This window comes from Hylobates moloch, unplaced genomic scaffold (assembly GCF_009828535.3).
Source record: "Hylobates moloch isolate HMO894 unplaced genomic scaffold, HMol_V3 SCAFFOLD_3, whole genome shotgun sequence".
NCBI classification, from domain to species: Eukaryota; Metazoa; Chordata; class Mammalia; order Primates; family Hylobatidae; genus Hylobates; species Hylobates moloch.
In genome coordinates this window covers 136,922,000-136,946,906 of record NW_026652278.1, presented here as the reverse complement: position 1 = coordinate 136,946,906, position 24,907 = coordinate 136,922,000, and the positions used below count along the sequence as shown (strand labels likewise).

Genomic DNA, 24,907 nt, shown 5'->3' with positions numbered 1-24,907 from the left:
ACCACCAGAAAAGAGTATTTAATTCAATTAATTAATGAATTAATTAAAGAATTAATTTGACACAGATTTTTTTATCATCTTCATCATAGACATTGGCTTGGTCTCGTGGTTTGCACAGTTTTCCCTGCACTATTCTGAGTGAAATGTGTGGTGTGTGTGTGTGTGTGTGTGTGTGTGTGTGTACTGGAGGTCATTGTATGGTTTTCTGTTGAAAGCTACCATTCTTGAAGTTTCTTATATATTGAGGATAACTAAAGGAAAATGTGCCCACTACTGTTTTCTTTTATGGAGAAAGAGTCCCCTCTTTTTCTCCAGGAACCGAAGGCCAGTTTGTTGAGGAGGGAGAGCAGGCCTGGGAGCAGGGCTTGCATCGCCTCTCTCTGGGGTGTGGCAGCACCGATGGGCAAGCCCCAGTATTGAAGTTCACTCCTCAGAGCAGGAATGGGGAGCTTTTCCCCACCAAGGGCCACACTGCAGAGAAAAATGGATTTTAATATATAACTTCCCATGGAGAAAAAGCATATAATAAGCCGATCCTTTATAGAACATAAAACTTGTCTTGGCCGGGGGCACGGTGGCTCACGCCTGTTATCCCAGCACTTTGGGGTACCGAGAAGGCAGATCACTTGAGGTCAGGAGTTTGAGACCAGCCTGACCAACATGGAGAAACCCTGTCTCTACTAAAAATACCAAAAATTAGCCGTGCATGGTGGCGCATGCCTGTAACCCCAGCTACTCGGGAGCCTGAGGGAAGAGAATTGCTTGAACCAGGGAAGTGGAGGTTGTAGTGAGCCAAGGTTGCGCCATTGTACTCCAGCCTGGGCAACAAGAGAGAAATTCTGTCTCAAAAAAAAAAAAAAAAAAAACTTGTCTCAATCAACTTGTGATTCTGTTCTGTGATACAGAGGGAGACACAGTGTAGGGTAAAAAAGCCAAAAGAGAGAATAACATTCAGCATCTAAGCACTGGGTTCTTAATTCTCATAACAAGGATGGAGATACAAGGTATCTCCATTGCACTGGGTACCTAGCTCTAGTCATAGGGTGAGGGGATGGCTTCAGGGCCTGAGGCTGCTTCACTTCCACATTGCTTCTCTGTAAGAAAGAGAAGCCAAACATGTAATTTCAGACTTCTGTGGAATAAACATTTCCTTTTCTTCTCCATCCTTGTCCTCCACTCCAGTAGATCTGGGGCTTAACCATTCTCTGAGCAACCAAGAAAACCCAGCCCAATTCTTCATTCCATTGTGGTTTTGGAAGGGCAAAAAGAGAAGGCAAAGGGAGCAGGCATCTTGCCTTTATCAGACGCCAGCGGATGCCAGGCCCAAGATAAAGATGTTACCATGGGATCTCATTTCTGGGTCCTGATCATTTGTTTGACTTCATTGGTCCTTTTGGTCTGCACTCTTGTTCACAAAGTTTTAAGTAATGATCAATCCTAAGACCTGCAGGAATCAAATTTCATATGTGGAAGGTGTTTGCCTATCCAAGACCTTTGTATCTTTGAGGCTCATAAGTTGGAGATGAAAGATTTTTGATTTATCCCATTGAAAAGCCTATCACTCTAGAAAGTGAATAGTGTCAGCATGGCATAGTTGGCAGTGCTTTTAGAGGCTCTTTTAAGCTTCTTGTTCTGCAATACTAGTTCCAAATCATGATAGCATGTAGTCGAGAGGGAATGACCAATTGATATTGTTTATATCAGTGCCTTTTCCAGTGTTCCATCCTTTCATATTTTGTTGTAATCTGTATCATGTATGAGTGTTTGCAGCAGATTGAGGGCCCAGGAAGGGAGGATAACATTACACACCCCCGCGTGCCACACCTCATGTGATGCATGGAGCAAACATAGCATTAAACTTGCTCAGTGCGCCATGCCCTGTGCTGCCTTGGGGATATCCGAAAGATGAACAAGAACTAAGTACTCCCCTGAGATCTCAGTGCAGAGGGGAAATGAATCTGTACAAAATAGTTGCTGTGTAAGACATCACAATATTTATAAGGTACAAACACTCTAGATATAGAAAAGACAAGGGAGAGAGTGCCACTCGAGGAAGATACAGGAAGGCTGCTCACAGAGGGGACATCCGAATAAGGTTTTGAAGTTTGAATAGGGTTTTATCAGGATATTTGGGAAGGAAAGAGCACATAACAAAAGATAAGGCAAAGAGCAGCATGCTCTGTTCAAGCAACTGGAATATTTCAGTATTGCAGGAGCACAACGTCACATGGAGGAGTGCTCAGAGATGAGGTAGGGAGGGTGGGGCTGAGACTTTCTGTGGGACAGAGTAGGAATCGTTGTGCAGGTGGAGGAACCCAAGGGCAAGAAGACAGAGCGCAGGAAGCTCACGTGGCACCTGCAGAGCCTCCTGCTTCTCTCCTGGCTTCTATGCCACCACACCAGGTGGGACTATTCCCTCTCTATCTCTTCCTTGCTCTTTTCTTCCTCCTCCTCTTAAGGGTAGGTAATAACAGTTCCACCCCATCCACTGCTGTCTGCTCGCTCTCTTTTGCAGACCTCACTCTGTCCCATGAATTCAAATGACTTCCCATCTCCGTGTCACAAATGTCCTTCCCTTCCCATCTGAAAGCCATCACAACCTCCACTTCCTGTGGGAATCTTGAATACTTAGGCAAAACAGAACTTCTTCTCCTGAATTTCTCCTCAGCCCAACTTTGCTAGTTTCCTTACTCCTAGTAAGGAAGACTTCCAAACTCCTAGTTTAGAAGATAAAAAATATTATCTTCCAAACCTTAGAGACTTATAATTCATAGGATTTTGTTTTCATCTCACCTGCCTCTCATCCAGTTCCTGTATAAGTTTCATCCATAATTTCACATTTGTTTCTTCATTTTTTTTAATTGAGACACTTTTTTTTAATTGGGACTTTTTTTTTTAAATTGCTCTGTTGCCTAGGCTGGAGTGTAATGGTGCAATCAGGGCTCACTGCAGCCTTGACCTTCCAGGCTCAGATGATCTTCCCACCTCACCTTCCCAAATAGCTGGGACTACAGGCATGTGCCACCACACTTAGCTAATTTTGTACCTTCTTATGATACAGGGTTTTGCCATGTTGCCCAGGCTGGTCTCCAAACTCCTGGGTTCATGCAATCCATACACCTCAGCCTCCTGAAGTACTGGGATTACAGACCCAGCCTGTCTTTTCATTCTTAATTCAGACTACAGTCAGCCACCAAGTCCTTCCCATTCAACCTCTGAAATATCTGGTAGTTTTTTTTTTTTTTTTGTGGGTTATTTGTTTGTTTGTTTGTTTGTTTTGAGACAGAGTCTCCTTCTATTGCCCAGGCTGGAGTGAAGTAACACAATCATTGCTCCTTGCAGCCTTGAACTCCCTGGCTCAATAGATTCTCCCACCTCAGCTTCCTGAGTGGCTGAGACTATAGGCACACCACCACACCAGCAGCAACAATATATAGACCACCTGGAATAAAATGACTATTTGTCCTATTATTTTGGGAAGAGATTCTAAAAGGATTCACATTGTGTGTGTACAGGAAAGAGTAAAATCCTATATGTGTAGACATGTCCCTGGGTATGGGAGACAAAGCTAAGAGATAGTAGCAATGATTAATTCAACCATTGTTATGTTAGAACACCCCAGGCAAAAAGAAGAGAGCTGGCCTGGGGACCAAGTGAGGCATGTAACAGAAACCAGTGTTGCCAGGTCAGCCTGTCCAGGAACCTGGCTGAGATGGCGATTGATACTAGGCGTAGGCTAGAAATGAAAGGAGCTTTTTCTTTCTTCTTTGTCTTCTGTGGTGATTGAACTTTTTTTGGAGCAAAAACTAGAATGCGGCAAAAACTTTAGAGCCGTGGTTTTCAACCAGGGTGGTTTTGCCTTTCCTTTCCCCAAGAAAATTTGGCAACATCTGCAGTCATGTTTGGTTGTTAAAACTAGAGGATGGAGCCCCGTATGGTGGCTTGTGCAGGTAGCCCCAGCTTCTCAGGAGGCCGAGGCAGGAGGTTGCTTGAGGCCAGGAATTTGAGACTGCAGTGTGCTGTGACCACACCTGTGAATAGCCGCTGCACTCCAGCCTGGGCAACGTAGTGAGACCTCCATCTCTTACCAAAAAAAAAAAAAAAAAAGCTAGAGGATAATGCTACTGGTATCTAGTGGGTAGAGAGACCAAGGATGTTGCTAAACATCCTACAATGCACAATATAGTCCCCCACAACAAAGATTATCCAGCCCCAAATGTCAGTAGTACCAAGGTTGAGAAATCCTGCTTGAAAAGAAAAGCCAAGAAAACACTTGGCAATAATGCTATTGCATGGAAGAGAAAGGACTATGATATTTACTGTATTATTTGTCCATTGTTTCACTTGCTCATTGAGATGTTAGTCTGAAAACTCCTCTCCCTGAGTCTGGAATCTGTCAAGTAAATTAAGAAGGTCAAAGGCTTTTTATCAGTGATCAGTGTTTTGTGCATTCTTGAAAGGGCAAGGGTTGTCATAAGAAAGAGCAGAGAGCACTTCATGTAAATCATACTTGATGTGATCCCAGGAAGCTTTTAAAAACTAATTTCATTAAATGTAGTGGTGCAAATAGCCAGGTGATTTTTTATTCCATGGTCAAAACTAGGGAAATGAGGCAGGGTGGTATGAGGTGTGAGGAGAAGATAAATAACAGAGCTTCTTTCTGGCTTTGCTTTTTATAGTGTCAAGATTTTTTTAAACTAAGTGAATCCCTTTGTATTTGTCCTAGTATTATTTTGTGTTTGTCCCCAGGCCTTAGAATGACTTCCCAGTGCAAGATTCAGAGGCATCATTATGTACCTATGACACTGACCCCACTGTTTATTTTCCAAATATTAGGTACTTTCGGGAAGCATGATGAGGGAAGATGTGTTGTGACTGCCCATGAGGGTGGCTGATCTGGCTGGAGGTCAGGATGGCTGTGAGGTCACCAGATCCCTAAGGGGCTTGAGGGAGGAAGATCAGTTCTCCGGGAAGAATCAGATGGACTGGAAGTAAAGGCAGAGAAGCTAAGCGTGTATCTTGGGCAGCTTTCTTCTTTTAAAAAAATTTAAAATTTTTTTTTTATCATGACTGACTGAATCAGTGAACTTGATTTTTATGAGCTGCTTTGCAGACATGCAGAGAAAAAACAGCTTGGCAGGAGTAGGGAAAGGGGGGAGGGATCTAAAGTAAATAGCACACTTGCCTGCAGTTTAGTTGTTGACAAAAAACAAACAGTTTTCCCTGAGAAGCATGTGTAATATGTCAGGAAGAAAAAGAGCAATTAACACTCTTCTTACATAAGATCTTATTGATAGCACTGTATTAATTTTAATCATTTAGGTTAAAATGCTCTTCTTTTTTTTTAACTGCTAGTCAATAAACTATATACATGTATTTGACGTTCACCCATGTCATACTTTCCAAGGAAAGCAGTTTTTTGACCTTCCCAGCTTCTAACAATGAGGTTTCCCTGATGACATCTCCTGACTGTCCCACAGGTCAGCACTTCCTTTACACTGCTTCTTACTGTTTGTTTTATCTGTGTACCTGTGTATCTGTCTATCTATCTATCATCTATCTATCTATCTATCTATCTATCTATCTATCTATCTATCTATCTATCTATCTATCTGTCTATCTATCTGAAGTTTCCTAGGTCTGCTGTAACAAGTTACCACAAAGTTGGAAGCTTGAAACAACAGATATTTATTCTCTCATGGTTCTGGAGGCTAGAAGTCTGAAATCAAAATGTTGGTCTGGCTGCACTCCTTCCAGAGGCGCTTGGGGAAAATCCTGGCTTGCCTCTTGCAGCTTCCAGTGGCTGCAGGGACTCCTTGGTTTGTGGCTGCATCACTCCAGTCTCTGTCTGTTTTCACATGGCCTTTTCCACTGTTTCTATGTCTTGTCCTCTTCTGTGTCTTATTAGGACACTTGTCATTGGATTTGGAACCCACCTAGATAATCCAGGATGATTTCATCTTGAGATTCTTGACTTAATCACATCTGCAAGGACCTTTTTTTTCCAAATAAAGTCACATTAGCATTCACAAGTTCCCGTGGTTAGGATGTAGATGTTTCTTTTGGGGGACCACAATTCAACCCACTACTCTATCTGTCTGTCTATCATCTACCTGTTCAACTATCAAAATCCTCTTTGTTTCTTGTTTCCCAGTGTGCTGAGTACACACTAGTTCCTAATTATTATTATTAATTTGATGAAAGTGTGGCCTTGTTTTATAGTGACCCAAGTTATTTTCTGGGCTAATTGTCCCAACTTGTTTCAAAGATGTTTTATCACTAACTCTAAGCAATACATGGACATAGACACTCCACCCTTACAAAACAAATATGTGTTTTCAGACTAAAGACCCAACATCTAATAGCCACACCTAAATGACACACAGTAAATTGTACCATTATTATAACTTGTAAGATTGCTGTTTTTCTGGGTGTTGCTCCTTGGGCTGCAGTTAACTTCCTGTTGGTCTTCCATACACCTCCAGCAAGGTGCAAATGTCTCCGTTGAATTGACCCTATTTATCCTTGATTAATGTATGTGCCCTAGAAGAGAGAAAAGCAATTGGTCAGAGCTTTAAAAATAGAGGGAGAGGCCGGACGCAGTGGCTCACGCCAGTAATCCCAGCACTTTGAGAGGCCGAGGCGGGCACATCACCTGAGGTCAGGAGTTTAAGACCAGCCTGGTCAACATGACGAAACCCCGTCTCTACTAAAAATACAAAAATTAGCCGGATATTGTGGCAGGTGCCTGTAGTCCCAGCTACTTGGGAGGCTGAGGCAGGAGAATCTCTTAAACCTGGGAGGTGGTGATTGCAGTGAGCCCACATCATACCATTGCACTCCAGCCTGGGCAACAAGAGTGAAACTACTTCTCAGAAAAAAAAAAAAAAAAAAAAGAGGGAGAAAACCATAATGTTAAGATGCTTGCTCTTATTTGATTCACTGAATTTAATACATTATAAAGCAAGAATAGACATTTACCATGTCCTCTCTCAGTTCTGGAAACAGTGTGGTAGAGAGGAAGGGGCACATGTGGGTAGTGAGAGACCTTGGTCAAGAAACCTAGGCTCCAGCTTGCAGGCCAAGGCCTGGCCCTGCTGCCATCTGTGTGATCTCGAACAAGCCCCTGAGTCTCTCTGGGCTAAAAAAACTGAAGTCTCCTACCTTTTCAGGTATCAGATGATTGAGCCAATGGTTTTCAAACTATGGTCCAGTGTGCCGCGCACACTCACTTTTCTCTTCCCTGCCACAATCTTCATGGTTTTCTCTGTGATTAGAAACTGGGTCTAGCTTGGAATTAAGAAATGGTGGTATTTTTGTTTCTCTTCATTCACCTACTTGCAGCGGAAAGCTACAAGGAAACACAGATGGTGAAGATTAAAGAGGAACCCATGGAGGTTGACATCCAGGACTCCCATGTCTCAATATCACCCAGCCGGAATGTTGGCTACAGCACTTTAATTGGGCGAGAGAAAACCGAACCCTTACAGAAGATGCCAGAGGGCAGAGTACCCCCAGAGAGAAACCTCTTCAGTCAGGATATCTCTGTGAAGATGGCTTCCGAGCTCCTCTTTCAACTGTCAGGTATGTTTATGCACAGGAAAATGTCAATAATTGGAAATCATTGAAGGAAAACCCTTCTAACACAGTTTTTTTAAAAAAACAACCTGAATTATAGGATTTTTTTAGACAGAAATCAATTTTGTTGCTTTAACACGCATACTGCCGCCCAAACTAACAGTTAATAAAGTGTTGCCAAGTAGAATTCCTGCCAAACTTTCCTTAATAAATAGTTAAGAATCACTTGAAATTAAAACTCTATTCAATTCTGCACAAATGATTCCTGTTGACTGGGCTAAACACCTCACCTCTAATTTTGCTTAGGCAGTTGATCTGATTAACAGCCTTTTTTTTTAGTGTGCAAAAGATAAATTTCGATTTATTCCAACAGTGACTGAATTACTATGACTTCCAAATCAGTGTGGTCTGAATTAATGAGGTTTTATTGTATCTTGCCAAAACAAAAACAAAACGAAGGGAAAAGCAAAAGATGAAGGTATGAGGACTATTTCCAGCTATAGCTTTAGCAGAACAGTTTCTGTAAACCAACTTTTTGTACTGCACATACTTAGAATTGAAAAGTGCAGTAATTACCAGCTCGGTGAGGTGTCTGGATGAAATAGTTAAGGATCCCAGTACCTAAGTTTTTCCTTTTGTCATCTCTTTCAAGCCACATACCATTTGTCCCTAACAAATTTAATATGCTTCTATTTTTTTGCACATGATTGAGGTTGATGGTATATACATATATAAGATTCGGATAGAAATACATACAAATACCTTGTCCAAAGTCAAGCGCTGGCCTACGGTATTAAAGTGTATGCATCAATGAAGTCTGTTACTAATGTTCAACAAACTCTGTTTTCTTATGGATAACACATTTAGAGCATCCATTTAATTCTCTCTTAAGGAAGATACCAGGAAAGAGAAAAAAGCTAAAATCCATCTGTCACCATAATAGTTCACCTTCTCATTGACCTGGCAACACAGCCCATAGCTGTGTAATTATCAGATGGTGCTGAAAATGGTGGCCTCCAGGTCCTCAAACAGGGATGGTATTTGTGCAGATCTCTGCAGTAGCCGAAATCACTAATTCTGTAAACTTAATAGGACACACAGATCTTTGCAAGCTCCAAAACAGACTACTTTTATTTATTTATTTTTCGAAGGATGAAGCTTATCTAAAAACAATATAACTTTAATAATGATTGAGGAGTTAAAATTTGCAAAAGCGTGACCTGCGTGGTTCTTTTCAGAAAGTCTGTCTCTAAACCGTATGTTGTCACAGTCTCCTATCAGCTAAAAAGTTTGGGTCTGAGAGTTCTCACCCTGGCGCTGTCACTGCTTGGGTGACCTCAGACAAGTCATTTAGCCCCGATTTCCTGCTCTCTGAAAGAATACTGGCTGTGAATCCAAATTCACGCTTGTTGTCATTGTTGAGTGGACAGAAAGGAATTGTCCATGCACACATGCATGCAGTGGCTTCAGACTAGCAGTACAAAGTGTGAGACAGGTGTTGCAAATCTTCGTTTAAATTTTTCCAAAAATCCACAAGATTAAGAGTTTTTTACTTGCCCTGCTGTTTAAATCTGAAACTCTTACGGAGTTGGCCAGGTTTTTTCTAGATATTAAAAGAAGCCATTGACAGCTGTGACCGTCAGTGTAGGGTCCTCACATTTGAACTGCATTGGGAAGGCCAGAGTTCAACTTTTGTGTTCTTGAAAGCTCATTAAATAATTTCTGACAGCTGATAGATGTAGACCTCAAGCCACAGTAAGGGAGGGTCTACCTCTTCTTGTCTAAATGATATTTTTTTGTCCCTTGTGACATTTATCAGAATAAGCACTGAATGACTGCAGCACGAAGAGGTCTTAGGCAGTTTTTATATCCCCTCTCACAAAGGGGCCTCACAATACAGAATGCTTAAAGGTTGTCATCAAAGTCAGAGGCGGAACAGTTGCAACAATTGCAGTTTTCATGCTGAATCAGAGGAAAGCAGAAATTTTCAGCTGGGGAAAGATACAGTGGAAATAACTGTCTCTGCCCATAACTCTATGTGTGTGTGCGTGTTTATGTGTACATATATATTTACCAAGGCCTCATTCGAATCAGACCACATACTTGATATTTGATATTTGTTACTGTTTCCCTTTGATTGGTTTTTCTTTTTTTCTTTTTTTTCTTTTTGAGACAGAGTCACACTCTGTCACCCAGGCTGGAGTGCAGTGGTGCAGTCTTGGCTCACTACAACCTCCACCTCCTAGGTTCAAGCAGTTCTCCTGCCTCCGCCTCCCAAGTAGCTGGGACTACAGGCACGTGCCATCACGCCCTGCTAATTTTTGTATTTTTAGTAGAGACGGGCTTTCACCATGTTGGCCAGGCTGGTCTTGAACTCCTGACCTCAAGTGATCCACCTGCCTCGGCCTCCCAAAGTGCTGGGATTACAGATGTGAGCCACAGCACCTGGCCTGAGTGATGATTGTTTTTTGTTGTTGTTGTTGTGTTGTTTTTTTTTTTTTTTGAGACAGAGTCTTGCTCTGTTGCCCAGGCTGGAGTGCAGTGGCACGATCTCGGCTGGCTGCAAGCTCCGCCTCCCGGGTTCATGCCATTCTCCTGCCTCAGCCTCCCTAGTAGCTGGGACTACAGGTGCCCACCACCATGCCTGGCTAATTTTTTGTATTTTTAGTAGAGACGGGGTTTCACTGTGTTAGCCAGGATAGTGTCAATCTCCTGACCTCCTAATCTGCCCGCCTCGGCCTCCCAAAGTGTTGGGATTACAGGCGTGAGTCACTGGATACTATCGACGTGCTTTGGATGATTGTCTTTTCCAGTAAGATGGGGAGGATCTGGATATTTAAAAAAGAAATCAAAAGAAAACCACAAAGGTCAAAGAGAGATGTTGAGGGTTTTTCTGCTTAAGGCTAAAAGATGCAAGTTGAGTGAGAACAACCTAAGAGGTGTATGTTTCATTCTTTCTCCTTACAGAAAAAGTGAGCAAAGAGCACAATCATATAAAAGAAAACACCATCCGGACCACCACCAGGTAGGCGACTTTGTGTGGGTTCCTCCAGAACACCCCGTGTGGGCCACCAGCCCGTACTACATGTTGAACGTTGCTCCCCAAACCTCTTTCTCCCACTGGGTTCAAAGGAGTCACACCCTTTACCACCATGTTCCACCAGAATTTCTCAGTTGGTAGAAACAATACAGAAGTAAAGGAGGAAGACCATTAATAGGTACTAAACATCTAATAGGTGTCACTTTGCTGGGAAATTTTCCATATGTTATTGTTTTGTATTCCTGACAATAATTTTATGAAGTAGATGTTATTATCATCCTTTCTGCAGAAGTCTCCTGGCCTGAGAGTTGAGCTGGGTGGCTCAGCTGGGACTGGGGGCTGGGTCTGTATCTCACGAAGGCCTCTTTCTGTCTTATTGCAACCCTGCTCCTGACTGCCTCCGTGACTATAGGCTGATAATTTGTCACCAAGGATATCCCAAGTTTTTTTTTAACCTCCCAGCATTATTTGGAAGGCAAAGATTTTAAAGGCAGAAAAAAGATAATGCTTTTTAAAAATTGCAAGGAAATTTATATCATTCACCACTGTGGACAAGGGAGTTTAACACTTGCCAAAGGCAGTCTGAGGAGGTTAGCCAATGTGGGCTGCCCACCATCCATCTGCCATTGTGAGAAGAGGAGGACCAGCCAGTGCTGCTGCTCCCATGGAGCCTTGAAGTCCACCCAAACCTGAAACGTTGTAGGTGAGAGCCAGCAGATGAAAACCCCACCACTGCAGAAAAGGAGCTCAGGGGAAATGCATTCTCCACCTTTGAAGGACCATTCTCCACTTTCAAACCTCCCTCCAATTTCTGAGTTAGCCCAAGATATGAGCTTTACAGGATGATCAAGAGCAATACACATTTTTAGGATGAATAATTAGGAAAAGTGGAAACTAGCTGGGAGCTACCAAGGAGTCTTAAATCAAGGAACTTTGCTTTCCTGAGCAAACAGAGAAAGATTCTTCCTGATGGGAACAGTTGCTGGGTTTTCTGTTTCTAATTCTTGCAACAAAAGGTACATGATATTTTTCTTTTTGGTGTCTTATTAATCGACCTCAGAGCATCATCAGGCCTGTGGACAGTACTCATTTAAACTTTAACCTGAGGTTTTAAAAAAATATTCCATTAATTGGAGTTTAGGAATGTCAAATTTCAAAGAGCAATTAAAACAGAGCCAGCTTGCCTCACACTGGGTTTATTTTATTTATTTATTTATTTATTTATTTATTTATTTATTTATGTGAGACAGTCTCACTCTGTTTCCCAGGCTGGAGTGCAGTGGCTCAGTTTTGGCTCACTGCAGCCTCCACTTCACAGGCTCAAGCCATCCTCCCACCTCAGCCTCCCGAGTAGCTGGAACTACAGGCATATGCCACCATCCTCTGCTAATTTTTGTATTTTTTGTAAAGACGGAGTTTCGCCATTTTGCCCAGGCTGGTCTCAAACTCCTGAGCTCAAGTGATCTGCCTGCCTCGGCCTTCCAAAGTGCTGGGATTATAGGGGTGAGCCACCGTGATCGGCTCACACTGGGTTTATATAGTATTAGGGAAAGGAACCTCGTTCTAATAGAACAGAATAGTGGTATGTATTAGTCTTGTGTCTGTATATAAGTATACAGATAGAAAATGAGACTAGGAAGATGGACTGCAGATTGTATTGGGAAATGGCTTTTGGGGGATGGAAAGGCTATTTTGTATATTAAGTTTGATGCCCAAATAGGAGAAGTGAACTCCCATGGAGTCCATCCTGCCCCCTCCTACATCTAACCTTAAAGCTATTTAGTATATCTGCTTGTGTCTGTGGGTCTAAACATTGATGAAATTGGCCAGATTAGTAGACCTTGAAAGACAGCAGACTAAACATAAAAAAATGTTCATTTTAATTTGCTGCCATAGGATTCTTGAAGTGTTATAGGTTAAGTCCCCTAGAGATGGAGATTCTCATGGAAGTGCTTTATTGAGGGAATGCTCTCAGAGGAACCTGCAAGGAGGTGATGGGGGCAGAAGACAGAGGAAGGAGAAGGAAAAGGAGCTGAGGACAAGGATGTGGTTTTAGCTGGTTTCTAACTTCAGCTCCATTCCCCAGGAAGGTTCACTAGCTTCAAGTAATCCCCTGCAGGGGATGTATAACCTCCCATGTTAGGGGGTTCCAGTGGGGACAGCGGTTCTCACTTATAGTTATCAGACAACACTTACAGCAAACTCCGGGGTGGGTGCATTCATGCCAGAGGGAGGATCTGGGCAGGACCCCACTAGCATGATCTATGGAGGTTTCTGAGGGCTCTTTAAGATTACATAATATTTATACAACAAAAAGATGTGCTGCAAGACCATATTATTTTATGCTTTTCAGGCGTTCTCTGGGAAGAGGTAAGAGGATGCCCCAAGTTGGCCCCATACAAGGATTTTAATGTGCCTCAAGCCTAAACTGCCTTGTCTGGAGCTGAAGCATGATTATAGGATAGAAGAGAAAAAAAATTTTTTAACCATTTGGCAAAAATGATGCAATCCTTAAATTCTCCTCTTGCTGGGAGATTATGAGTAAGAGGAAATCCGAATTAGATCTTTTGCCCAAAGCAAAGGAAGAGGTTCTTCCTGTGAGCCCCGGCATGATATGGTGTTTAGAAATCAGTGTTAAGGAATTCTTGGCTTATAGTTCTACAAAGTCCTCAGTCTGTTTTTTTTTTTTTTTTTTCCTTTGAGTAGGGGCAGCTTGCTTGATTAGCCTATCCATAAATAGATCTCTTTTTTACCTCTCGCTTTATTACTTCAGGTGGAATAGAATAAAATTTTTATGCCAAAAAATCCTCTTTAACCTGAGTTAACTGATATCAGGAACAGAAAAACAAATGCCAATTTTCTTTCTTCTTTCCTGACTCCTGTTTTAGAAGGAACTCTTACTTTGCAGGTACAAGATCGGTGTGTCGATTATGCTTTAAGGTGTGATTTGTGATACATTTCAAAAAGATTTACATCAAACCTCTGAATTTCTGTATCTTCAGATTTTTAAGTACTAATGGAGTGTTTATTTAGTAATCATATCTTCTGTGTTTGGTTTCCTAGAAGAAACTGATCATTCAGAAGGACGGTTCATGATTGGAATCAAGTTCAGAATTTTTCACACTTTGAGAGTAGCTAGGTATATTTAAGGTAGTTTCATTTGTAAAGGGCAGGCCTGGGATGGCGGCCTCAGCACAGCACTGAGATCAAGCCTTCCCTTGCCTTTCTCAAGCTGATGAATGCCTAAGCTCCTCCACTCTTTGCCATCTCCTGATCCTAGGGTCTGGATATCCAAGGACATGAGGTGAGGAGAAGAGACACAAAACTGAAGAAAGGAGCTGACTCTATCCCTGCCTTTTATACACCCACAGCTTCCCTCACAATTGTTTATCGTTATTTATCTTGATGCTCATTTCAACCACAAGACTAAGGAAAAGTGTAGCAGCCCAAGAGGAAACACTCTGTAGCTTGGCATTCCAATATGTGCTTGCCAGTGAGTCATGGGAGTGCTGATGCCCGTGTCCTGCACCAAGAGAACATGAAGTCCACGGATGTGTGCTGTTAACTCTCCATCCCGTAAGGGTTGGTGACTGCACTTTCCTCATCATCAAATCCTCCCTCCTCACACCTGTCCAGTGGCAGCTCTGACCCTTGTTGATACCCCTGTTATACGATAGGTAGATAAGGAGAGTGAAAATAATGGGAGACAGCATTCTTTCCTAGCAATTTTTTTAAAGGGGTTTAGGTGAAGCTAAAGGTTGAAACTAATAACTACCAAGTTTCTGGATCGCTGGATCTCTACCTCATTTTTAAAAACTCTTATAATGGAAAATTTCAAACATATGCAGAAGTATCTGTCATCCAATCCAACAATCATCAATTAATGATTTATGATGTTTTATCTATCTCCTTCCTCTACTTCCCCCTCCCTGTAGATTATTTTTGAAGCAAATCCCAGACATCATTTTAAGAACTGGTTTGAGAATGCCGTTTTTTTTTTTATCCTAAGAACTTAGACTCAGCTGCTTAAATTAGGATAATCTTCCCAAAAGGAAAGGAGAAAAACAATCCACCAAGGCACACCATGTAGCCAGGCAGAAAAATCAATCTACTTAGCAGCTTGAATGATTGAATCATGTGGTCCTGCTCACCAGTGCCTTAACCTAGTCCTTCCACCCTTGTTTGTGTCCTCATCGGGGCACTTCCCATTGAATCAGTCCTTTAGATGCAACGTCACCGTAAATGCTAAAACAGCAGTCTTTTTCCTTGTTTAACCTCAGAGTCCAGAAAATTCAATCCAGGTGTAAAGAAGGCTGTGGGTCTCCTTTGAGATAGTGTGTGGACTGAGTGTTCTTAATGCCACTCTATCTGACAAATGAGATGAGGAGAGAGTCCCGGCCAGACCCATGAGAACAGAAGGACTGAACATTTCAGACTAATAAAATCCTGATTTTTCTATTTCCTTTCCCAGCACAAGCCTAGGTTCTGCAGGGAGCAGATAACTAGCTATTATGATCATTTGGTAGATGAAAATACATGAGGCATGATATCATAATCAGATCTCAGAGTTTAATGAAATAAAAAGAAGATCTACATCCTTTGACATGGACCATCACCCAGCCAGATGCTGGATAAGATCGAAATAGGAAAATGGAACCCTAGAGTAAGAATCAGATAGCTTCTGGCAGGTGAATTGGACATGCTCAATGTTGTGTAACACCATGAACTTCAAACAATGGCTGCCAAGAACCCTCTCTTGGTTATTTGTTCTCTCTTTTCCCCATTAATAATTCAGTGTCCATGGGGGTATAAGATTGCAGGCCTATAACAAATACTTTCTCACACCTGGCTTGCTTTGTTCCAAAAGCAAGGAAGAGTTTGCCTGAATTGTTCTTTTCTCCATTACTAGACAAAAAGCAGAAGTGGGAAAATCAGAGAAAGATAGACTCATATCATGCTGTGCAGACCAATATTTAATTTGCCCAATTTTCAGAATTTGAAATGCAGGCTATTTTTGTGTGATTTAGATAATGGCAAATAGTGTTTACTAAAAGACATATTCACTTGAAATCATCCAATGTAAAATTTTCCTTTGTGATGGTTCGGATGCGTGTCCTTAAATATTTATGATTCAGTAATAGAAATTGCACAAATTTGTAAAAGCATGATGTGCTACCTCAATTTGCACAATTTTCCCTTTTCAGTTCTTTGGAAGGAATAAAAGAATAATGTTATATTACCTTAAAAAGTAAAATATTACTTTTAGAGAACACTGAATTAGACAGAAGCAATTAAGAAAAGAAACCAGAAACAGAACAAATGAAATTGATATCTAGGGAGGTCTCCATATATTCTCTTTACCCTTTACATGTTGTGACTTTAAAATTAAATGCAATGAGCATTCTATTTCTAAAGAATGGAAATTGCTACTAATTCCATGGAGTCCCTTCAGTTAGGACATTCATTTCTTTTTGGTGAAGTCAAGGCTGTTTTGGGGCCTCATGGTGCCATTGTACATTTTAAAAAGACTCCCTCCCTTAGTACACTGCCATCTACTGGAATATGGTCACAATAAATCTGATGTCTGTGACGTTAATCATGCCCCTCTAGATATGGTGCTTTTGTGCAGTGCACAGCCTACACCACTATCTGCAGCTGCCCTGACACACATGCTGACTTGAGAGTCTTTTCATTGGCAATACATACTTTGCTACTTACCTTTGAGTTTCTATTTTTCAAAGAAATTAAAACTGATCCTTGAAAACAATGGAGATATGCACACACACACACACACACACAGCCTGAAATTACTCTGTGCATTGTTGCCATTTGGATTTGTTTTTCCTTCCCATTTCACCAAGCCCTTTCTCAGTACTTTGTTCTATTCCTCTACTCCATTGTCCTATAGATATTTGCCCTCTGCCATTTTTCCTCCCTTCGTGACATCTATACTGAAATGTTATATTGGAACAGTATGCTTCCAGAATGGTTCTGTGTTGTGTTACTCTTAAGAGGCAAATTTAAATCTCCTTTTCAGGATCTGAAGAGGGCTGTGCCTTTCTTTTCGTTTCCCATGGACACTCCCGTCTTTATTTCTACTGGCTTGCAATAGTATTCTCTCTTGTTTTTATAACTCCTAATAGTCAGGAATGTAGTGTAAATTGGTAAGTCTCTGTCAGTGGACATCCAGAGACTGTGTTCCCCTCTAGCTGCCTTTGGCAGGTTATGCAAGAATGATATAACCAAAAAGTATGTGAGGCTTAGGTGCTGTTCTTATCTGGAATTTTCTCTGAAGAGTGTCTTCATTATTGTTACTAGAAATATATCAAGTCTTTCAAGGGTTGACCTCTAAAGCAGCCCTCTTGCATGATGCGGTGGGCCAGGAGACCATCCACATTTCACTAGCATCATCTGTAACTTCCACATGACAGAGGCTTGCATCACTGCAGAGAAGACTAAGTTCATCCATTCTCAGCTCACCTCAGCAGAAAGCTCAATGTCTTTGTTTGTGTATAAAGTCAGATTCCTGCGGGAGATCCTCCACAAGCTGACATTTCGAGTATCCGGATGTGCAGGGTTCACTTCCTTGGTCTGCGGTTGGCTGTGGCTCCCCCGGTCTGGCCTCTCCACTGCAGCAGCCCTTGACAAGGCCTGGCATTGTGCTCCTTGTCCTGAGAAGTTTCCTGGCTCCACAGTGCATGAATGCTAGAGCAGCAGCAACAGGAACCTTTTCCTTGAAAACTCAGTGTTAGGTTGTACATACTAGGTTGTAGTGTTAGGTTGTACATACGTAGGTTGGCGCACCTTTAAGACAATCTGAAATAGGAGGCATTGATGCTTTTCAAAGAAGAAAATACTAAACATGAAAAATACGTATATGTTCCTAAGATGCTCTATTTTTCTTCTACAGTATTGCATACAACCTCTTCCTTCCGTAGCTTTCAGACTTCTGAAACTGAAGCAGACTGATACTGAGGGTCATAACTGAGATACAGTTGTTTCTGCCTGTGTCTTTTACAACTGTCCCTCGGAGCTTTTTCTTTAAAAGACCAAGTCTTTTCAAAAGTAAAAGATCCTAAACAGTAGAATTTAATAGTTGTTTTTAACTTTTAAAAGTAACTTATTTCCAGATAATATAGGAGCACATAAAGAAAATGTATTTTTAGTCCTACTACCTAGAGACAGCCACTGCTAAGTTGGTGGTGTGTATCCTTGCTGGATTTTTTTTCATTTATATATGTATAAATTCATATTTATAAGTATATATTTATATATGTATAACTGAGTCCTACTACATATACAGTTTTATAATCTTCTGTTTTCACCTAGCAATATATAAGATTGTCCATTTTTCCATGGACATTCTCAATGTTATTCTTTTAATGTTTGCATAGTATTCAGGTTTGCCTGTGTTACAATTTATTTAATCAGTCCCTTGTTATTGAATATCGAGGGTCCCCCCCAAAAAATTGTTAATATAAACAATGGTGGGATAAAATGACTCAAAACAGTATCACATTTTTCAGGCTATTGGTACGAATTGTCAAAATGACTTTTAAAAAGATTGAATCTGCAATTCTAACAGTTTTCATGAGAGACAGAGACAGAGGGAGACAGAGAATGTTTCAAAGGCCCGATCAACTCTGTGCTTATCATCAAAATTTTTTTAATGATTGGAGGGTGAAAAATTATATCTTCCATTTAAAGTCTTTGATTTATTGATTCCAGTGCTCTTAAGCATTTTGTTCATGGGGAGACATTTGTATTTGCTCGTGTGTGTGTGTGTGTGTGTGTGTGTATGGTTTTGTTTTTGTTTTTTGTTTTTTGTTTGTTTTTTTTTTTTTTTTTGAGACAAGGTCTTGCCCTGTCGCCCAGGCTGGAGTGCAGTGGCACAGTCTCCACTCACTGCAGCCTCTACCTCCTGGGCTCAAGTGATCCTCCCACCTCAGCCTCTCATATAGCTGGGACTACAGGCATGCACCACCACGCTTGGCTAATTTTTGTATTTTTTTGTAGAGACAGGGTTTCTGCCATGTTACCAAGGCTATTCTCGAATTCCTGGGCTCAAGTGATCCTCCTGCCTTGGTCTCCCGTAATTCTGGGATTACGGGAGTGAGCCATCACGCACAGTCTTGTATTTTCTTTTACTGCCATTTCTTACTCTGTTTGGTGGCTTGTCTGGGTTGGATTTTTTGTTTGGTCGTTGCTATTGATTTTTTATTATTATGAAATTTTTTAACCAAAATAGAAAAAATAAAATAATGAATCACTATATTCCCATCATGCATATTGAACAAGTATCAACATTTTGCCACACTTGGTTTACCAGTCCTTTTTCCTCCTATATTTTAAGTCACATCCCAGATATCAAACATTCATTCCCAGATTCTTTGGAATATATCTCTAAAAAGTAAGGAGATTTTCCATGATACTATTTCACATCTTAAAATATTAACAACACCTTTAGTTTTTAATTGCTGCAAAGTTTCTGTTTCATTGGCCCCAGCCAAGTTGTGCGGCCACATCAACGGAATTGGAGGAGAAGAAACCCATCTTAGCTTCCTTGTCGTCTCCAAAAATTAAAGAAGAAAATCTGCTGCCTATATGCTAGTAGAGTGATGGAGTACCCTTGAGTCCCCTCTGCCCACAGGCCCATTTAGAAACACACTGAATCTGCAATGCCAGCCTCGCTTTTTAGATAAATGCCCCAGCTGAAGCTTGCCAATGTATAGGAATAATCCAAGTTTTATTCACAACAGCCCCTCTTTCTTTGAAAATGTGTGAGCCCAACATGATCAATGACCGAGTTTTCAGGCCTAACCCACTGGGGTCACAGGAGGTCCCTGTTATGTCCCTTGTATGGTCAAGTACAGAATTTTCTCTTTCAGATGGTCAGGGTTGTCTTCAGGGCAGAGACTCACAGTCATTTTTAATCTTGGGCACTCTTGTCCACGCCCACATTCCCTAACCTGCCATCCGAGGTCCTTTTCGTTACAATAAATAAAATCCTTTAGGAACAGGAGTCCTCATTTCTGTGGTATTGAAGAGGGAAGAGCAATGTTCATGCATACCATTAAAACTGTTTTCTTTCATTATAGATTACCTTTTCAATTGACTGCAAGAATGTTAGTAAGACAACTGGCCCTGATTGTTATATGTAACATGTTAATATCTGGGCACATTTCAGAAGCAACAGCTCTACAACTGCTCATTCAAAATGAAAATGAGGAAGTTAGGAAGACCACACATGGTCCTAGGCCACATAGAGTGATTGCTACCGCAGAACAAAAGGACTGTGTCAGGGATTTCTTCTGTATTTCACTTGATACTGATGCAACTGTATAGAGTGTTTGCATTTTATTTTTTAAAGTGTTTGAAATTTTTTTACAAAAATATGTAGAACTAAGCACTTAATATATTTCAAATACAATTACTTATAAATATGTTACACAACATGTACATATAAATATATAAAAAGAAATATTAAGCATCTATTAAGTTATTAGCAAATAAATTAATAAAAGGAAGTAATATTTGAGAAAAACAAAATCACTAAAAGTGGAGAAAACGGCATTAATCATGAAAATTAAGTTGAAAATGAAATATTGTTATTTGATCTTTTCAAACAGTGAAATATGTAAAAATAAAGTGTTTTTGTTTTTGAGTTGTGACCTTATTTTCATGTAAGCTATTCTAGCTTCTCGAAGAATGTCTTCTCACCTTAAAGTACTTGAGGAAATGTTGAGGAGATAGTTATAACTAATACAAAGATTTCCTTTATTCCTTATCTTTGAATAAACCCACCTTTCTTATTTGATATGTTTAAGAAGCATTTAAAAAAAAAAAAAAACAAACACCTTTTTTGTCCTTTGGCAAGGCCTGTAATCTGTTATTATTAGCAAGCTCTAGTTTTTGTTCAAAGAAAACATTTCCGGTTTGTTCTCATTTCCTTTAGTTTCATTATATGAAACGTAGCCATGGAGATCCCATATGCAAGTTACCTGTATCCATTTTAATTCTGTAACATGCATATTCCACATATTCAAAAGATTCTTGAACTAAAGTCAGATTAATTATTGAGATAACTTTGATCTGTTGCCTGCCTCTTCTTGTGGCTTTTGGAAACATGGAAAACTATTTTCTCAACTACTGCTTCCTGTACACTTCAAAATGTTAATGCCGTGTGTAACTCCTGGAGGGTTTCTCAAGGTCTAAGTGATTCAAAGGTCAGAGTTTTTAAAATACTGGCTCAGTGATTTTGGACAAATCTATGGCATTTCAGTTCTTAAAAAATAACATGATGTATCAACATGGAAAACCAGTATTGCCGTGGCTTAACAACTGGGTCTGAGTAGAGAGGAGGAAGACACTGTTACCAGGAGGGATAGAAAACCACCTGGTGAGGGGCCCAGGGGCTGAGGTCTGCTGGGGAGCAGGTAGCAGTTAGAGAGAGAACACGTTGGCTCCCACAGAACTGTTCTACCCCACGCTGGGACTTCCAGCTCTCTTTTTGCAATATATAGTTTATCAGACATATATCTAAGTCAAAGAGCTTGTTTTTAAAATTTCCTTAAAGTAACACAAAAGAAAATTAAAAATTACCCCAGATTCTTTCAGACATGTTTTACCCAGCTCTCAAAAGAAATCTGTAAACCCTGTTAGGTCACATCATATATGGCTGAATATATGATAATTGAGTACTTTTACTTGATTAATTCACTGAAGAATTTTTTTTTTAAAGATTCACTATTTTAAAAAAATTTACTAAGGTAATTTGTCTCTGTGCAGATAGAAGTCAGAATCACTTTAGGATGGTTTGGTAGAAACTCTTACATTTAATAGAATTTCATGCCACCCTGATCTATCTAGTCCCTTCTGAGTTCCAAGTAAAAACTCATTACAGTGCAGTCTTTCTTTCTTTGTTTAATCTTTTTCTTTTCTATTTGTCATTCCCAAGTTTAGTCTTGAAAGTTACTGTCTCTTAGAAAAAAAAATCTGTTTCTTCTCTATTGCTCCTTTAAAACTGTTGTGTCTTTACCAAAGAAGGTCTTTTCTGAACTTTCTCTCACAGTCTGTACTCACCTTCTTTTCTGTTTTCTTTTGGTTTTGTTATTGCTGTCAAAATGAGAATCCCTGTAACGTTTGGTTTCAGTAGTGGCACTTGGGGAGGGTTGGTTTTAAGTAAGATGGGCCTTCTCTTCTGCATGAGGCAAAACTCCCTGTTGGCCCTCAGGTGTTAAAGGTGGAAATACTGGTGTCACAATAGGCACTTAGCAAAATGTATCACTATTTAGAGCCATAATCCTTTATGGACTGTTTTATTATTTATTGTAAATCTTTTCCTTTCTCAGCCTTGTGCTGCTGGCCCCACATCCCATGCCTGGCCTGGAATTGTCCACTCACTATGACACCCCTGCCCTTTCATATCTTAGCCCTTAGATTTTCTACAGGAGAAAAATCAAAATATACTTTCCACAGCCATTTCACTTGTGTCCAGAAACGAAACTCAAGTAGATATAAGTTTTATAAGATTGTATTTTCAAAACCCAGAGAAATTAACAGGGGGCTTGGGCTCTTTGATGTCCATACCATCAACTTCCAGATGCTGCTACTGAAAAGTTACTGAATATTTATATGAATTATGTAAGTCTTCCACTAGCCTGTCTTTGACCCGGGCCAAAGGGGATATGTTGTGATAGATTATTTTGTTGAGTGAAAATAAGTGATGATTCCCTCCCCATTAGCTGTTAATTTCCGCCTCCTCCTCTATCAACTTTTTACCAAAAATATTAACCAGAAATAAATCTCTTTTTTTTGCCTTTTTCCACTTCCTTGGCTTACTTTCTGGATGGAGGGGCTTTCATAATAAAATGACTAAAATCTAGGCAGCTGAAGATTCAGAAGCAAGGGCTATATGGTGTTCACAAACTGGCCCCTTTACTGGAATAGTTGGTAACTGGCTGAAGTTACCAGTTGGAGGACAGTACAAACATGCTTCGAGGCACATCGTAAAGTCCAATGTATTTCATGGATTGTTTTACTCCCTGGGAAGATGCAGCCCGCTTCATCCTGTGTCTGGTACCTCCTCTAAATTGCCTCTCCACTGCCCACTGCCAACAGTGACCGTCACTGAGCAGCATGAACGAGGTGTCAGCCTCACCACCCCTTACTGAAGTGCTTTGTCCACCGCAAAGCTGGGCGTCACCTGAGAACGGATGTGCTTCTGTACTTCACGGTCACTGTGAGGCACAGGAGAAGAAAAAGAACTTACGGAATATGATCTCAGCATTCTAAAAATGAACTTTCATGGGACAAAGTTACACATGGAGTGTCTTCTGTTTTCTTAGTACCTTGTGCAGAGAGTTAAGGATAACCAGTGTTATTGGAGATCTAATCCCATGAAGCAAGCTCTGCTCTATAGGGCATGCTCCAAGTTTAGTTTTTTCTCCTTCCTGAAGCATGAAGCTAATCTGGGCACCAGAAGGATTAATACACAGATGTGTATGTAGCCATAGTGCCACCATGTGCTTTATAGTTTTGGCGAAATAGAAGCTTACAAACAGCTAACGACCTCTTTACCCTTCCTTCTTCATTTAGAGTTAATAGCAGAGACAGGCTTGCTCTGGGAAGCTGTAGGTGCAGCAGTGGTGAATGTTTAGAGTTGCAAATTGACCAGGCCCATGAGTGGTAAAAGTTTTAGGAAATTGGGGGCATATCTTAACTTCTACAGGGAAATAAAGACAAAAATTATTTTTACTTGCTCTATTTCTCAATAGAAAAATTTTTCAGCTTCCTTCAGTACCTTTGTACTGAAACGACTGGTCCCTACTCCCCTCCATCACCCCCTTCTCTGTCTCTTCCTTTTCTCCATCTGTTGCAAGGATTCATGGGTCTCTATTGTCCATAAATTCCTTAGGTGTTAACGGACCAACAAAAGGCAGTGTAGCTGAGCAGGAAAGAGTGCAGATGGGGAAGCCAGCATGCTCAACTCATGGGCATGGGCAACTACCTAACTTCTTTGTGCCTAAGTCTCCACATCTGTATATTAGGGATAATGCAGTAGTCCCTCCTTATCCACAGGGAATATGTTTCAAGACCCATAGTGGTTGGCAGGGCACGGTGGCTCATGCCTGTGATCCCAGCACTTTGGGAGGCCGAGGCAGGCGGGTCACATGAGGTCAGGAGTTCGAGACCAGCCTGGCCAACAAGGCAAAATCCTATCTTTACTAAGAATACAAAAATTAGTCAGGCGTGGTGGCACACGCCTGTAATCCCAGCTACTCAGGAGGCTGAGGTACGAGAATCACTTGAACCCAGGAGGCGGAGGTTGCAGTGAGCCAAGATTGCGCCATTGCACTCCAGCCTGGGCGACAAGAGCAAAACTCTGTCTCAAAAAAGAAAAAAAGACCCACACTGGTTGCTGGAAACCTCAGATAGTACTGAACCCTATATACACAATGCTTTTTCCTGTGCATACATATGGTAAAGTTTAATTTATAAATTAGGCATAGTAAGAGATTAACAACAATAACTAATAATAAAATAGGACAATTATAACAATATTCTGTATAACAGTATTCTTATTCTGGATTAAGAGTTATGTGAATGCGGTCTCGCTCTCAAAATATCTTATTGTACTCTACTGTGGATAACTGAAATCACAGAAAGCCAAACCATGGGTAAGGGGGGACTACTATAACAATGGTAGCTACTCTCATAGGGTTCTTATGAGGACCAAGTGAAGTTAATACACACAAAGCACCTTAAATCAGTGCCAGATACTTAGCATTTGTTGCTGTTTTTTGTTGAGCACGTACTATGTACTGAGAACTTTAACATGAAACATCTAATTTGAACCCTTACAGCACCCTCTAAAAGATGGCATTGTTAAACCTCTTTTTCAGTGATAAAACTGAGGCTAGAGGGGTTATTGATTGGACAAAGGTCCCTTAACTATGAAGTAACCAATATGAAATTCAGACTCCAATTTTTCTGATTCCAAACTTTCTGCAAAACTACCACACTCGCTACCTCCTGGCATGAACGGATCCAAATGCAGAGCATGGCAGCTGTGTGTTTGGTCTGAGACCAATTCTCTGTTAACCTAATAATATCTTCTCTCTGTAGCTAGGACTTACACCAGCCTTAAGCAGCCTTGCCTTCTAAAAGTTTCTCCATTGATTCTTTGCCCCATAGAAACACTGGCAGCCCTTTTGTGCATTTTTAGTATCCAGCAGGACTCCCTTCTAATTCTCTGCTCCCTCAAAAGAAATCTTTTCTTTTCTATGC

General features: G+C 40.8%; 1 protein-coding gene across 7 annotated transcripts in view; it reads left to right on the top strand.

Moving 5' to 3' along the window:
* Positions 1 to 24,907, top strand: part of ZNF827 (zinc finger protein 827) — a 176,646-nt gene that overhangs the window by 82,201 nt on the left and 69,538 nt on the right. For all 7 annotated transcript variants that reach the window (XM_058436790.1, XM_032147887.2, XM_058436792.1 and 4 more), the window contains 2 exons: positions 7,345 to 7,584; positions 10,546 to 10,603. In XM_058436790.1, coding sequence (XP_058292773.1) covers positions 7,345 to 7,584; positions 10,546 to 10,603 — 298 coding nt within the window. The remainder of the gene's footprint in view (positions 1 to 7,344; positions 7,585 to 10,545; positions 10,604 to 24,907) is intronic.